The 15,375-nt window shown below is 34.0% G+C and overlaps 1 protein-coding gene across 2 annotated transcripts in view; it reads right to left on the minus strand.

Annotated features, from left to right (window-relative positions):
• Positions 1–14,825, minus strand: part of Su(z)12 (Polycomb protein Su(z)12) — a 130,025-nt gene extending 115,200 nt beyond the window's left edge. For both annotated transcript variants that reach the window (XM_085824984.1, XM_085824983.1), the window contains exon 1: positions 14,571–14,825. In XM_085824984.1, the coding sequence (XP_085681110.1) occupies positions 14,571–14,664 (94 nt within the window). In that variant the 5' untranslated portion in view covers positions 14,665–14,825. The remainder of the gene's footprint in view (positions 1–14,570) is intronic.
• Positions 14,826–15,375: the final 550 nt, after the last annotated feature.

The raw sequence follows: 15,375 nt of genomic DNA on the forward strand, positions 1-15,375 counted from the left end.
AAGGAATTATAAGCTGAATAAAATAAAAATATCTGCCCTGAAGATAAGGATAGTGCTGACAGATCAACTTCCAGTTCATTACGCGATGCATCCCCCCCGCGCAGAGCAGCGTGAAATTGATAAACAGATTTCGGAATGGTTAGAGAAACAAAGGATATGCCTTTATCCATTTTTTGCAGCAATTCCACTTTTTGTTTGATGGACATCGAAACATACTTTCGCTTTGTAGATACTTTTGCTTTCGAAACATACTTTCCCTTTGGCAGCTCCAGCATCGAAAATTCTATTTGACATAATCGAAAGTTCAAGCTTACTTTTATAAAATTGCTCTAACAGTCTGCAAAAAATAATAAGCCGGATCCAATTCGAAGATTAAGGAACAATGCAATCTGCAACACTAACTGAAATAATTAAATAATTTTAGCTTACCTTATACCGTCCGTTATACATTAAACACGCATCCATAAACGTATTATGCGCATGCACACACTCATATGCGCAATCGTAAAAGTATTACACGCGTGCGTAAACGCCTATGCGCATGCATCAACGCACAATGCATTCACGCATGCGCAGAAAGTTTGTAGCTTTGAGGTCCGGATTAACGACTTTTGACTGCATATATGTCTATATATACATGAAGGAGTCGAAGTCATTAAAATTCCAGGAGTCGGAGTAGATCATTTTCCCTATCGACTCAACAGCCCTGGTTTTAGCTACTAAAATTGTGACTTTTTTTTAGTTCAGACTGTATATATCAATTATTCTATACGATTTCTTTTTAAAAGTAATCAAGTAGCATTTGAAACAAAATACATCATAGAACAAACATAGTGAACACTCTCTAAGACAGCCATTTGTTTCCGAATATAATTTTTTTAAATTTGCTATTACATTTTGTATTTTACAAGTACTATGCTTTATTCAATTAATTTTATGTGCCCCCAGTTCATATTTTTGTAACTTACGATTAGCTTTAGTTCTGTTTTCATTCTTTCTAGCACATTCTCAAACATGGGTATTCTAAGTTCAGTATTTTGAATGATTGAAAGATTGTACTGAATTTTTTTCACATTACACGGAATTTAACACTTTAATAAACAAAGTAGCTATAACCTAACTTAAAGTTCAAAATCGAGGTTGAAAACTGAATGCAAATATGTTCATGGGCTACGATTACAGGATTACCAGTTAGCAACTTTAACTTAAATATAAATAACTACTTTTTATGATAAATTAAGGTATTATTACATTATCTCTGTAATCCTGATAAGAATTACCAGGCAAAGTGTTATGTCGCTAAAGTAGGCAATCCAGTATCTTGCAAAAATGTATTTACCTAGCAATCTACTAATGGTTGTGTGCATATTACAAGTATGTAATGTCACTATATAACTCAATGTCCTGGAGGTAAGGAGTGGGGTTCTGAAAATTTCAGGATTATTGTCGTTTCTTCTTCTTGTGATTCGTGTATGTTCTCACCCCCTTGTAAGCAATATTAATGCTGCTGCAAAGTTTTCCTCCTAATGAAAAAGAAAGTGTTGCATTTTTTTCAGAAATACGGCATTTTGCCTATTAGTAGAAAGTGTTAGAGTGTGTATTCTATTAAGTTAATCTGTGCAATCGTCTGATTTTTCTCAAGTTAAAACAGGTCGTTGTGTAATAGAGAGTAGTGGCAATTTGATCTGCAATGCTAAGACTTATGCAATACTCCGATTTTTATTTTAAGTTAAAACAAATCATAATGCATATGATCAGAAGACCACGAAAAAGGAAAATTAAGTGTTTCATTACAGATGTTTTAAATTTAGTTAATTTGTTGTAGTTCTGAATAGTTTTGAGTGTTTCGGTATAGATGTTTGTTTCACCTAATTTCCAGTATTTCATTATGGAGGTTTCTTGCATTTTTAATATCATTAGTTCATCCCTATTTTAAGTAATTTCATATAGTTGTTGTTTCCTTTATGGTAGCCTGAGTAGTTGAATGTTATGGTAACTATTGCGACGTAATTGGGTGCACGATTCAGGGAAATTTTGAATCATGGGATGTTTTGTAAGCGCTTCTGTGGTGTGTGTTGATTTTATTGTTTACACTATAGAATGCTGAATGTGGTAAGATTAATTTGAACTTTCTGTACGATTTGGAACGAAAGAGGAAAAGAGCTTTTATTGACTGGTGTGTAAATGAAGGTTTACTTAGTAGCCATTATAAGTGTCCTGTATGTAGGAAGGATATGCTTCTAGTCGAACGTAAAAATCGTTCAGATGGATTTGAATGGGTTTGTAGGAAGAAAGGTTCAGATGTGGCGACTCGATACACGGATTCGAGTTCAGATAATTTTAGGAAGTTTTTGAATGCCGTTAAGGAATTTTGTGTGCTACGGATTAAAGACGAAGGAACTTCTAAATAGGGTAAGTGGATATTTGCTTTTTGTAGTGCTTAAATGTATAACATGTTTTTCCTTTTTTATGTTATTTTATTGTTTGGTTTAAAATGTAGAATATTGAGATTATGTATTTTTTGCTTGCCCTTTATTGTAGAATTAGGTGATCCTTTGACTTTTTAAGTGAAAATATATCAATGTGTACATGGACAAAGTGAAGGGAGTGCACAATGCAAGTTTGTGCAATTCATTGATTTTTTTCAAGTGAAAATAGGTCGATGTGTACATGGATACCGAGTTTGTGCAATCCCTTGTGTTGTCATGTTGGCTTTGTGTAGCGGCAACTTTTGGCACAAAAATCGCTGTTATGCAAGCCAAAATAATAAGTCAAAGAATTGCACAAACTCGGTATCCATGTACCACCAAAAATCGCCAAGGGGTACCCTAAAATATACTTTTACATTTTATTTTATTATATAATGCTATTTATCAATAATTTAATAAAGTATTTCCTTATTATAATGGCCCGAATACCTAATCAACTGAGATATCTCACTGGAACCTCGCCATGTGTTCTTATACCTTACTACATGTTACATTACATTTTTGCTCTTGCCACATGTTCTTATATTAGCATCTTTTCATTTCTGTTAAGTTTCAAAATTGCATTCGTTTTTTAAAATATTTCTTGCATTTTTGTGAACATACGGTTAACAAGTTTTAATTTACCAAATAAAAAGGTACATGTTTTAATAAGTTTTAAATTACCAAATAAAGAGGTAGATGGCATATAATTTTTTCAAGAAAGTCACCTTTTATCAGACATATGAGTATGCAAAAATGGCCAAAACATGAAACTATATGTTAACGATGAAACCATTTGGAGATGCAATGTTAAAAACTGCAAAAGAAAAAAAGGACCCCTCTGCTGGATATTGGAATATCATTCTTCACTGCAATTAGATTTATATACTCTTGAGCAGAAGAGTTGACATCCATAAAATGGTATGGCAAACATTTTAATACATGTGAAAATGCTGCAATTGATTGTAACAGTTACATGCGGAAAATGTGCTCCTTACATTTGATGCAAAGATTCAATGGATGAATAGGCAGTCCGAATAAAATAGATGAAATCATGAAAGTCTGTACATCCAACATAAGAAACACTGGCAGAGTACTCCCACAATAGTCAATTTGTAAAGCAATAGGTCAGGAAGATGACAAGTGCTTTGTCATTCAAATCTCAAAGAGATGGTATACACTTATGGAGAAAATTATTCAGCACGTACATGATGAATCAATGATCTATCCAGACTAATGGAAGGGATATAAAAAGGAACAACTTAAAGGAGCTAGTTACAGTCACTTAAACATGAAACATAAATAAAATTTTGTAGATCCAACAACGGCTGTTCACACCCAAAATATGGGGTTTAGCCAAGTGGCATAGTAAAAATAATGGAGCACGACTCGACATAACCACAAATCATACCTTTCAGAATTTATGTGGAGAAATCAAACAGGAAAAAATTACATTTTTGAAGAACTGCTGAAGGCAATTTCGTGAATACAGCCCTGTCATAAATAATGATTATTAAAAATAATCTTAAGCAACAACATATCAATATTATTGTATATTGTGTTGCTTAATTTTATCTTCTTGCTTCATGAGCAGGTGAAATATCTTGGTTGATTAGCTATTTAATCTTGGGGGCCACTATAATAAGGAAGTGCCTTTTAATAATTTATTAAACTGAATGGGCTGCCTCAAAACGAGATTTTACACCATCCACTACTAATGAATATATCACTTTTCAAATTCTTGCCTCTAAATATTACAACTCTGTATTATTTTTAAAGAAATTACATGCGTATGCAAAACGCATGTAATTTCTTTAAACATATGCATACCTGCCAACCTCTAAAGATAAAAATTCAGAAGATTTCTCCCCCAAATTCAGAAGAACACATGCTTTGATATTGAAAAAATAACAATTTATACAAATAGAAAAAAGAAAATTGTACTTACATTAGTAAATCTCAATTAAGTAGTTAGTAACTAAAAAATTTATTAGGAAACATAAAACAAGAACTTAATGTTACACAAAAAAATTATTGCAATGAATTTAGAGTGCATTTTTTGGCTTTAGCCAAAAATTCTTTGGAAAATTTCCTGTCATAACAATTAGTTTCCTCATAACATTTAGCAATTAAAATGTTTTCTAGAGTTTTTGGTGAAATTGAAACATAGTTTTGTTTTTCTTCACAACACTGAGGACTCTCTCGCACTCAGCATTACTGTGTGGAATTACGAGAATAGCACATAAAACTCTTGCTAGTCTTATCATATTTTGGTGTTCAGCTCTTTTTATTCTTTTTAAGGTACCAACGAGGACATCAAGTCTATCTTCTCCAGAACTGGCAAAGTCTTCAAACTGTGCAGCAGAAAATTGGTTCTGTAGTTCATCTAAAGCATCATTATGGCATTCATTTTCTTTAATTGTTAACAAAAATGGAAATTTATCAATAAAAAAACGAATCTTTTCAAAAGATGAAACATCCGTCTGAAAAGTTGACCGGTGTGATCGCAGCGCTTAGCGGCACGTTGTGTTCGATGAGGAATGCAGTAAACAAACACTCTGCCAAAATGACATAGGCATCCGAATTCGTAGCCGAATTTGAAAAAAAAAATCATCCACTTTCTTTGACGTTGTCGAAGCCGAAGCATTAACTTCATGATTTTTAGACTTAACATGCTTCACAATGTCGCTTCTTACACCGTGACTTATGAAATCACACACGCACACGTTGCAAAATGCAGTTATTTCCTTTGAAGGTTTCTTTAATTGTTGGAAATTCGGCTGTGTAGGCAGACCGAAAATATTGAGAATACGGTTTTTTTTTAACTCATTTTGTAACAACGACATATTAAGAAAATTCGTAGCACGGGCAAAAAAAAAAAAAAAAAAAAAAAAAAACCAGAATGCGACAATCCACGCTCGCTGAGTAATTCCCTTACTGCTGAAGCGAACTCCAAAAAAATAATCTGGCGCCCACAAAGAAAAGAGTGGGAGAAACAAGTTCAGCGCATTGGATTGGCTGGTTAAGCGGCGAGTTGGTAGAAATCGCAGGTTACTGGATTCGAAGTAGTCGGAAGTTGGCGGTAAAACACGATGCAATTGGCAAAAATCGCTGAATTGGCGAAAAATTCTAAAATTTCGACAAAAATCACTAAAAACACTTGAAAAAGGAAAAAAACCATAAAAAATGGATTACGATCGTAAAATCGTAAAGACAAACGCATTTTCGTAAAAATTATGAAAAATTCGTAAAAGTTGGCAGGTATGCATATGTATACAGTACAAAGTCTGTAATCCGGACTCGTCAGGACTTCGGCAATTCCAAATTTGGAATTTTTCTGGATAATAGATCATCAATTTAAATCTGGTACGATGGCATGCAGAAATTATACAGTTAAAAATACGAAATAAAGAACAATTTTAATGTAAAGGGTATCAAAATTTACAAAAAAAAAAAAAAAAAAAAGCTTAATATTTATTTGTTTACTTTATTAAACATTTCTTTCAATGCAAGTTGTATAAGATGCTTACATTTGATTCAAAAAGTTCCTTTTTCTTGTGTCATATACAATGGTCTTTCCAATGCCATACTCCTCGCATAATTTTGAGACAGATATGCTTTTATCCATTTTTTTGCAGCAATTCCACTTTTTGCTTAATGGATATTGAAACATGGTTTCACTTTGTAGATCCTTTGACAACTCCAGAATTGGAAACTCTTTTCGACATAATCGAAAGTTCAAACTTAGTTTTTATAAAACTGCCGTAATAATAACAGTCTGTAAAAAATAATAAGCTGGATCAAGTTAGAAGATCAGGGAGCAGCACAGCCTGCTACAATACACTGGTGTGCAAAAATTAAGGACGAAGTTAATTAGCATATCAGCTGAACGAAGAGGCAGAGCGGACAGAAAGACCAATCAGGAGATTAAGTAAGGTGTTGTACGGTAGCACATGCGCAGATATGCAGGTAGACGTAATGGGGGAGTGTCTGAGTAGTATAAAGCATGTTGTCGGTGTAAGATCAGTATTTCTGGCAAAGAAATTGCACGCCGTATAGCAGTTAAAATCACACCGAGTTGCTGCCTCAGCGAGAAATGGCGAATAATCAATCTGTTAGACGACATCTGGATGCTTTTACCCGAGGTCGAATCATTGGGAAGTTGGAGGAAGTCCGCAGTGTGAACAAGTGTGGCTGCAGAGTTCGGAATTGCTCACAGCATCGTTTCACGATTTTGGAGACAATTTCAAACTACAGGAACAGCTATCCGGGGGTTTAGTAGTGGTCGTCCACGAGGAACCACACCCGCAGATGACCGGTATATTGCCTTACAGGCCAAAGAAACAGGCGGCAGACAGCGGGAGAAATCGCTAGACACACGACACAGGCGACTGGACGACCGATATCGCGTTTTACCATGGCCAGAAGACTGCACGGTGATGGTCTGTTTGCACAGACTGTTGTCTTGACTGTGTTTGCACAGACTTTTGTCTGTTTGCCCTGTACAGTGTGTACCTCTAACGCCTGCCCATCGGAGAAGGCGTTCTCTGTGGTGCCGGGAACATCGGAATTGGAGAGACAATGAATGGGGATGAGTATTCTTTACAGATGAGAGCAGATTCAGTCTGAGTAGTGATTCTCATCTGGAGAGAGCGGGGAAGCCGCAATCATCCCTCAAACATCATTGAAAGGGACAGGTATGGAGGTGGCGGTGTTCTCGTTTGGGGAGGCATCATGCTTGGTAGTCGTACAGACCTTCACATCTTCGACGCAGGTTCAGTCAACGGGACCCGTTATTGCAACGAGATTCTTCTTCCATATGTGCGTCTTTTTAGAGGCGCTATGGGTCCGCAGTTCCTTTTCATGGATGACAATGCACCATGTCATCGCACAGTAGCTGCCGAACAGCTCTTAGAGAGTGAGGATATTGAACGTATGGATTGGCCGGCACGATCTCCGGATCTCAATCCCGTCGCGCATGTATGGGATTTTCTAGGCAGGTGCTTGGCAGCTCGTACCTTACCACCAGCAACGATTCCGGAGCTTCGATTGGCGCTGCAAGACAAATGGGCAGCAATGCCTCAACAACTCATTGAGACCCTCATTCTCAGCATGGGCAAACGCTGTGAAACCTGCCTAGCAGTCAGGGGAGATCATATCCCCTATTAAAGACCGGATGTTTCTTCCTGGACACCCGTCACAGGGATGTTTCGGCCTTCAGTCGCATTGCACTCCATGCTACTTTTTCAATAAAGCTTCTTTTTATCCCTCTGATTTCTCTTTTAATAAGTGTTGCTTACTTTACTCATGTCCTTACGTATTGGGGATCTTACGGTATTAAATGTGTTGATTTGGAAAGCTTTTGTACAAAGTTATATTGAAAAAACCGTCTCGTCCTTAATTTTTGTACACCAGTGTAATTGAAATGCCTTAGAAATCAGTAAAGATAATTTTAGCCTAGCTTAATAGCGTCCGTTATACATTATTGGCTGTGTATCACAAGATTGGCGAAGAAAGCCAAGTTGTTTCGCTAAATTTTGTCTAGCTCCTATTGCGTACTGAATCGAGCCTGAACTGTATTAGTTTAGTTATTTACTATACCTACGTTTATTTCTTGCACATGCTTCAAACTATTCCAAGTCCTGAATAAATAAACTCCCACATATATTTAAGGCATTATCTAGGCCGGCCCTCGATACTGCCTGGTGCAGTGTCTACGCGTCCTAAATTCTGTACAAAGCGCTTTCCTAAGTTCTAAATTTCCCCCGTGCTTTCCCTAAATCATAAAAACTTCTCATCCCTTAATTTTGCCGCTCAGTACTTCTCCCAATTCTGCCATCTGGTGCCGACATATTCTGTCGTCGCTTCTGGGTTTATGGTGAATAACAAATCAGTTATTCTTAATTAAAATAGCACTAAATGTAATCTTTTAGAATATGAGTTTCATTAATAAAATCTATTTTTAGCATATGAAAAGAAATTTTGGCTCTACTCTTATATAAGATCACCAAATGTGGCGATATGTGTTCTGCGCTGGTTTTTGGGGCGACTGCGTGTTGTATGGCAACCCTTTTGACATTGAATACTCTTTTGCTGGAGTGGTTTAATTGCTCGATGGTTCGTGTTGTGCGTGTTTTGAAATGGCCTATGTTGCAATGAGAAACGTGGTTGCAAGAGGGTGTGGGAGATTATTTTTAGTGGTTGTGCATGATAGAAGTAAGGAAACACTAATGCTTTGTACAACTATTTTTTCAGATGGCTGGAAATCTTGCAAGGATTTAGGAAAAGAAGGTTTTGAACATTTATTTTTGAACCATAGTATGAATTTTCTGGATAGTGTGTCTGGCTTACATATAGATGTGATAGTGATTACGTGGCGGCATGAAGTTGGTATTTCTGCTGTTCAAAAAAGCATTCATTCATGGTGAGTGCATTTTATTTTATTCTTTTTCTTATTTTGTAGAATGTTATGTTCATTGTTTTTTTAGTAGGAATTTCTGTTATTGTTGTTTTTTTTTAATTGTTTGAAATTTATTTTAGTTTATTTTGTTGATTAGTGTGTAGTGCCTATATTGTGCAATTCATAGATGTTTTTTAAAGTTGAAACAGAACGCTGTGTACATGGTATTCTTTAAAATTTTTTGTTGTTATGTGAATTTATTAAAGCAAGGTGTGCGTAGTTCATAGATTCTTTAACTGCCTAGATTGTGCAATTTATAGATTTTTTTTAAGTTAAAACATATCGCTGTGTACATGGATTCTTGTCAAATATTTTTGGTTAGAAACTTTATGTTTTTTTATATCTAATTTTTTTTTTGTTTTTGTTTTGGATTTTTAGCTTAAATTGTGTGTTCAAAACGTTGTTTTTGCATGTGTGAAAACCGCATTTTTTGGAGACATTTTAGGCTTAAAGTTCCAAATGTAGACAAAAAATTTAGATAGTAATATGGCACCATGGAGCCAAAAATTTTTGGCGAGAAATTTGGTAACTTGAGGGTGCATATAAGAGTAGTTCCAAAATTTTTGTTGAATTTTTCCTCGTCAACATTTTTTAAAAGCATTTAAAAATCTATAATCATCACCAAGCATAACATTAGCATAAAAGGTTGCCATACTCTTGTTATTCAATTACTAATATAAAAAAAAGTTTAGACATCACAGCACGAGTTATTACTGAAGCTGTCATGTATTGATAAACATGCGGTGATGAAAGCAAATTATAATAATGACTAGCCAGGTCGGTGTCAGATATATAAAATAGGTGAATGTTTCAGTCTGAGATGTATGTCAAGTAGACACTCAGCTACGGAGCCACATTATTAATCTCACTAATTTATACTTACAAGATTGTTTTTCCATAATGAGGTATTTTATTTAATGTCTAAGTAAAATTAAGAATTGGAATTTTTAAGTGAAAATCTCCACATGTTTTATTATGGAAGGAAAAATCAAATACGCATGAGTAAAGCATTAATAATAATAAAAAAAAAGTTTGTGGCTTTGAGGTCCGGATTTTAGATCATTAAAGATAATGGACGTCCGGATTTTGGACTTTGTACTGTATATGTTCCTCGCACTGTAAAAAAATGACAGTACCTCAGGCAACCAAATTTTAAATCACAGTCGTCCACCCACACATGTTCAACTGAAAGACTGAATTTAGAATTTTATATTTCAAATTTTGTAAAACTTTAATGAATTTCTGATTAACACAAACTTGACAATTTGAAAGGGAGCAGAAGCAACACTGCACAGAATAAAACATTTTTATCTTCACTGGGCAATTGTATATCGAAAATTCTAAAGATATGTTGTTTTTAGATATAGTCAAAAGTCGTTAATTCACCATAATCCGGAATGATCTATAATCCAGACCTCAAAGCTACAAACTTTCTGCACATGCGTCACATTGACGCATGCGCGTAAGACCTTTACGGCTGCGAATATGGGTGTGCACATGCGCATAATATGTTTACGCATGCGCGTTTAACGTATAATGGACGGTAAGCTAAAATTATCTAATTCAGTTAATGTTGCAGATTGCATTGTTCCTTAATCTTCGAAATGGATCCGGCTTATTATTTTTTGCAGAGTGTTAGAGCAATTTTATAAAAGTAAGCTTGAACTTTCGATTATGTGAAATAGAATTTCCGATATATATTTACTAATATGTAAAGGATCTACAAAGCGAAAGTATGTTTCGAAGTCCATTAAACAAAAAGTGGAATTGCTGCAAAAAATGGATAAAGGCATATCCTTCGTTTCTCTAACCATTCCGAAATCTGTTTATCAATTTCACGCTGCACTGCAGCGGGGGAGGGGGAAACGCCGCGGCACACAATGAATTGGAAGTTGATCTGTCAACACTATCCTTATCTTCAGTGCAGCTGTTTTTATTTTATTTGGCTTATAATTCGTTACTAAATGTAGTATTTCATCTCTATGTACTCCACTTTCATATAATTTAAATCAAATTCCTCGTCATTATAATTCGCTTCCGATAGTGAAGAAAGTGACACAGAGGTTATTGAAAACGAAAAAATTTCGATTGACAAATTAGTCGGAATTCTCGACACAGCAATTATAGGACTTGAACAGCGGAACTTTGTAACTGAAGAAGAAATTATGTCTATTTATAGAATTAAAGAGAAAGTATTACAGTCAAAAGTCGTTAATCCGGACTCATCGGGATTTCGGCGATTCAGGATTATAGATCATCAGTTTAAATCGCGTAAGATGGCATGCAGAAATTCTAAAATTAAAAATATGAAACCATAATTTATGAAATAAAGAACAATTATGATCTAAAGGGTATCAAAATTTACAAACAAACCCAAAAAAAAAGGCCTTATTATTTATTTGTTTACTTTATTAAACATTTCTTTCAATGTAAGTTGTTTAAGTTGCTTCGTTTTATGTGATAATACTTTCTCTTTAATTCTATAAAACAGACATAATTTTTTGTCCAGTTACAAAGTTCCGCTGTTCAAGTCCCGTTAATTGCCGTGCCGAGAATACCGACTAACTTGTCAATCGAAATTTTTTCGTTTTCACTAACCCTCTCCGTCACATTCTTCATGTCCTTATCCATTTTTTGCAGCAATTCCACTTTTTGTTTGATGGACATCGAAACATACTTTCGTTTTGTACGATCCTTTGGGAGCTCCAGATTCGGAAATTCTATTTGGCATAATCGAAAGTTTAAGTTTACTTTTATAGTATTGCTCTTACAGTCTGCAAAAAATAATAAGCCGGATCCAATTCGAAAATTAAGGAACAACGCAATCATCAACATTAAATGAAATAGATAATTAGATAATTTTAGCTTATACCGTTCGTTATACATAAAACGCAAACGCGAAAAACGTATTCTGCACTTGCGCAGTCGTAAGAGGTCTTACGCGCATGCGTAAACGCCTATGCACATGTGTCAACGCGGCGCTTGCGCAGAAGTTTTTAGCTTTGACGTCCGGATTATGGGAGTCCGAATTAACGACTTTTGACTGTATCACATAAAACTAAGCAACTTAAATTGAAAGAAATGTTTAATAAAGTAAAAAAATAAATATTAAGCTTTTTTTTATAAATTTTGATACCCTTTAGATCATAATTGTTCTTTATTTCATAAATTACGGTTTCATATTTGTAGTTCAATGTGATAAAAACCCTATTACACATGATTGCAAGTAAATTTGACTGATGAAAAAATATTTGTTGGATGTCAGTTAGGAAGTACGTCTTATATTGTGTGCTATGCATTGTAAAATGGCTGCTGGTGGTAAAGTGGGTGTTTGGTGGTATAGAACAATACAGCTGAAAGTTTTTTTTTTTTTTTTTTTTTAAATTGGTTGAGGACAGAAGAAAGGAAACTTTGCTGGATGTACTTCAACAAAATTATAACTGTCCTGTTTGTACCAAGGAAATCCATATGGTCGAACATACAGATTGTTCAGATGACTTTGAATGGGTTTGTCACAAGAAAGATTCAAATGCTCACCGTATAAAGTGTTCCAATGGAAAGAGAACATGGTTTGAAGAAAGTTTTTGGATGCTGTTAAGGAATTTTGTGTGCCACAGACTGAAGACAAGGAAATTTCTAAACAAGGTAAGTGGATATTTCTTTCATGTAGTGCTTAGATGAATTTTTTTTTTTTTTTTAAATGTTATTTCATTGTTTGATTTAAAATGTAGTTTATTGAGATTATATATTATTTTGTTTGGCAGTCCAGTGTAGAATTGGGGTGCTCCTTTGACTTTTTGAGTGAAAATACATCGATATGTAGATGGACAAAGTCAAGGGAGTACGCAATTCCGAGTTTGTGCAATTCTCTGATTTCTTTAAGTGAAAATAGGCCGATGTGTACATAGATACAGAGTTTGTGCAATTCTTTGACTTGTTACTTTTGGCTTTGTAAAGCGGCAATTTTTGTGCTACACAAAGCCAAAATAACAACTCAAAGAATTGCACAAACTCAGTGTCCATGTACTGCCAAAAATCACCCAAAGGCACCTGTAAATATACTTTTACCGAACTGAATTTTATATAACATAAGTGCAATCAAAAATTCTAAAGTTATGATGTTTTTAGATAACTGTAGTCCTTTGCTACTGAACTGAATTTTATATGATATAAGTGCAAAGAACATGATATTTAATTAATAAATTTAACACACAAAATGTTAATAATAAAAAGACAAAAGAAAGTTTTACAAGCTATCTTACTACAAAAGCTGAACACTGATATGGTGGATTGAGAAAAAGAGTGCGGGGGAACAGAAAAGTGTATGCCAACACTTAAAATTGCATTAGGAATTCTATATATACCCTCCTTTTCTGCTTTAAAATTTTTTTGTTGAACTGTACAAGGCATAAGTACAAAGAAAATGATGCTTAATAATAAAGCTAAAAAGACAAGAAGAAATGGATTTGCAGGAATGACTGCAAGCTCAGTGATTGCATTAAAAAAAACCTTGTCAAAAGAACTGTATTTGATTTTCTTTTGAATTCAATTGAGTTGTGCTCAAAATCTACACTAAAATAAGGGATAAAAAAATAATGTACAATACAAGGATAAAGTTTTTTATTACTTAAGTTAGTCAAAAAATAAGAATAATGGATGTGGCATAACACTGATCAGACAACATAAATATTTATAGGGCATTTCAGAAACTGACCCAAAGGGCATCATGGTAAATGGAGAGATTTAGCACTTCAAATGTAATCTAAACAAATCTCATGCTGAAGAAGTTCTAAAATGACACATTACAGAAAAGATGTATAAATGGTTCAGATACCTTAAATTAACCTGAAATTAGATGAGTTATTTTGGGACAAAGATAAGGGGACCAGAAATTTGACCATCTTTCCTGTATCAGCCCAGCTTTCTCAAATGGATTATAAACAAGGGGGAATAAAAAAATATACATTTTTTAATACGGGTAAGGGATAAAATGTTACCTGTTGAAAGCAAAACAAAATTAACAACACTCAAAATTTCAAATAATTACTGTGTTTAAAGCAAATTTAACATGCTTCCATGAACTAAATATTATCAAAATGTATTACATTAACTACTTACTCTCTTAATGAATGATCTGAACTATTTATTATTATTAGAAAAAATATCTCTACGTTACAGTTTTTAACTAATATTACAATTATACTTCTGAAAACAAGAATTTCGAATTTTTAAACTTCTGAATTATCTTGTATACACGCAGAGATAAAACCCAAAGAAGAATCCAAAACAAGATTAAGTTTAATCAGCAACGTATTATTGCCCATATGTTTATCGTCGCTAGTTGCAGAGTAAACTTTGACGTGTTCAGCAGTAAATTGTACCCTTGAGATTTTAATTTTGGTAATTATGTCCGGCTTTTGTAATCGTACATTAGTAAGGTATATACAGATAACAGAAGATATATTATACTTGAAAAACAAAATACTTTTCTTAAAAGCGTGAATATTTATACTTTTTAGAATCTGAAGATTCACAATACAATTACTGTAAGTGTGTACAAATAAAATATTAAACTAAGGAAGATACGTTAAACGAACCTAATTTTAAACCTGGCGTACTTAGCAATGGAGGAGACAACTTACTTTCAAAAGCTTGTAAGAAGAGTTCCCGATCGGTTTTGATTTGATCGGCACTAGATTCTTTTTCATTGGGCTTTTCCCGTTTCTTAGGCGGCATTGTGAGAGAAACGTAAATAACACGATTCAAACTAGATACAATAAAAAATTCGCGCGTGTAAAGATTAAGTAAACCCAATCATTGCTTAAAAAAAAAAAAAAGACTAACAACACAGTTTGCACACACCGTTTCCGAGGCCGCGGTTTCGCCTCCGCCCTCTATCGGTTATCCAGAAAACTAAACTTTCTATTTAAAAAAAAAAAAATATGGTTTAGATGTTTACGAAATATTTCGAAAATACTCTTTTCCGGCATATATAAGACGAAAAATAAAATGAATCTATCATACGTAAAATGTACCTAATAAAAATATATGTTTGGGATGATACTCAGAATAAAAAAATGAAAATTTATTAAATGAATAATTCCAATTTGATCCAATGAAAGATTTGAGATAAAGCACAAAACTTATTATTACGAAATTAATTTATATCAGTTTTTTTGTATCAGAAATAATAAAACAGTTTTGTATTCAGTGCAAACAGTTATGTTTTCACTATTATAAAATAAGAATGAGTAACAAATACTATGGGCATCAAAATATGTATAATAGTGCAAACACTGTTTGCACTATTTATAAAATAAGAACGAGTAACAAATACTATGGGCATCAAAATATGTTTTCCCCCTAATTTTGGTGTTTATTATAGAATAAATTAATGAATAAATTGGAGGTATTTGCAATGGTTATGGAAATTTTTTTAAGGTTGCC

The sequence above is a fragment of the Stegodyphus dumicola genome, chromosome 10 (genome assembly GCF_044657685.1).
Source record: "Stegodyphus dumicola isolate Sdum_Otavi_A_Nest chromosome 10, ASM4465768v1".
Taxonomy (NCBI): domain Eukaryota; kingdom Metazoa; phylum Arthropoda; class Arachnida; order Araneae; family Eresidae; genus Stegodyphus; species Stegodyphus dumicola.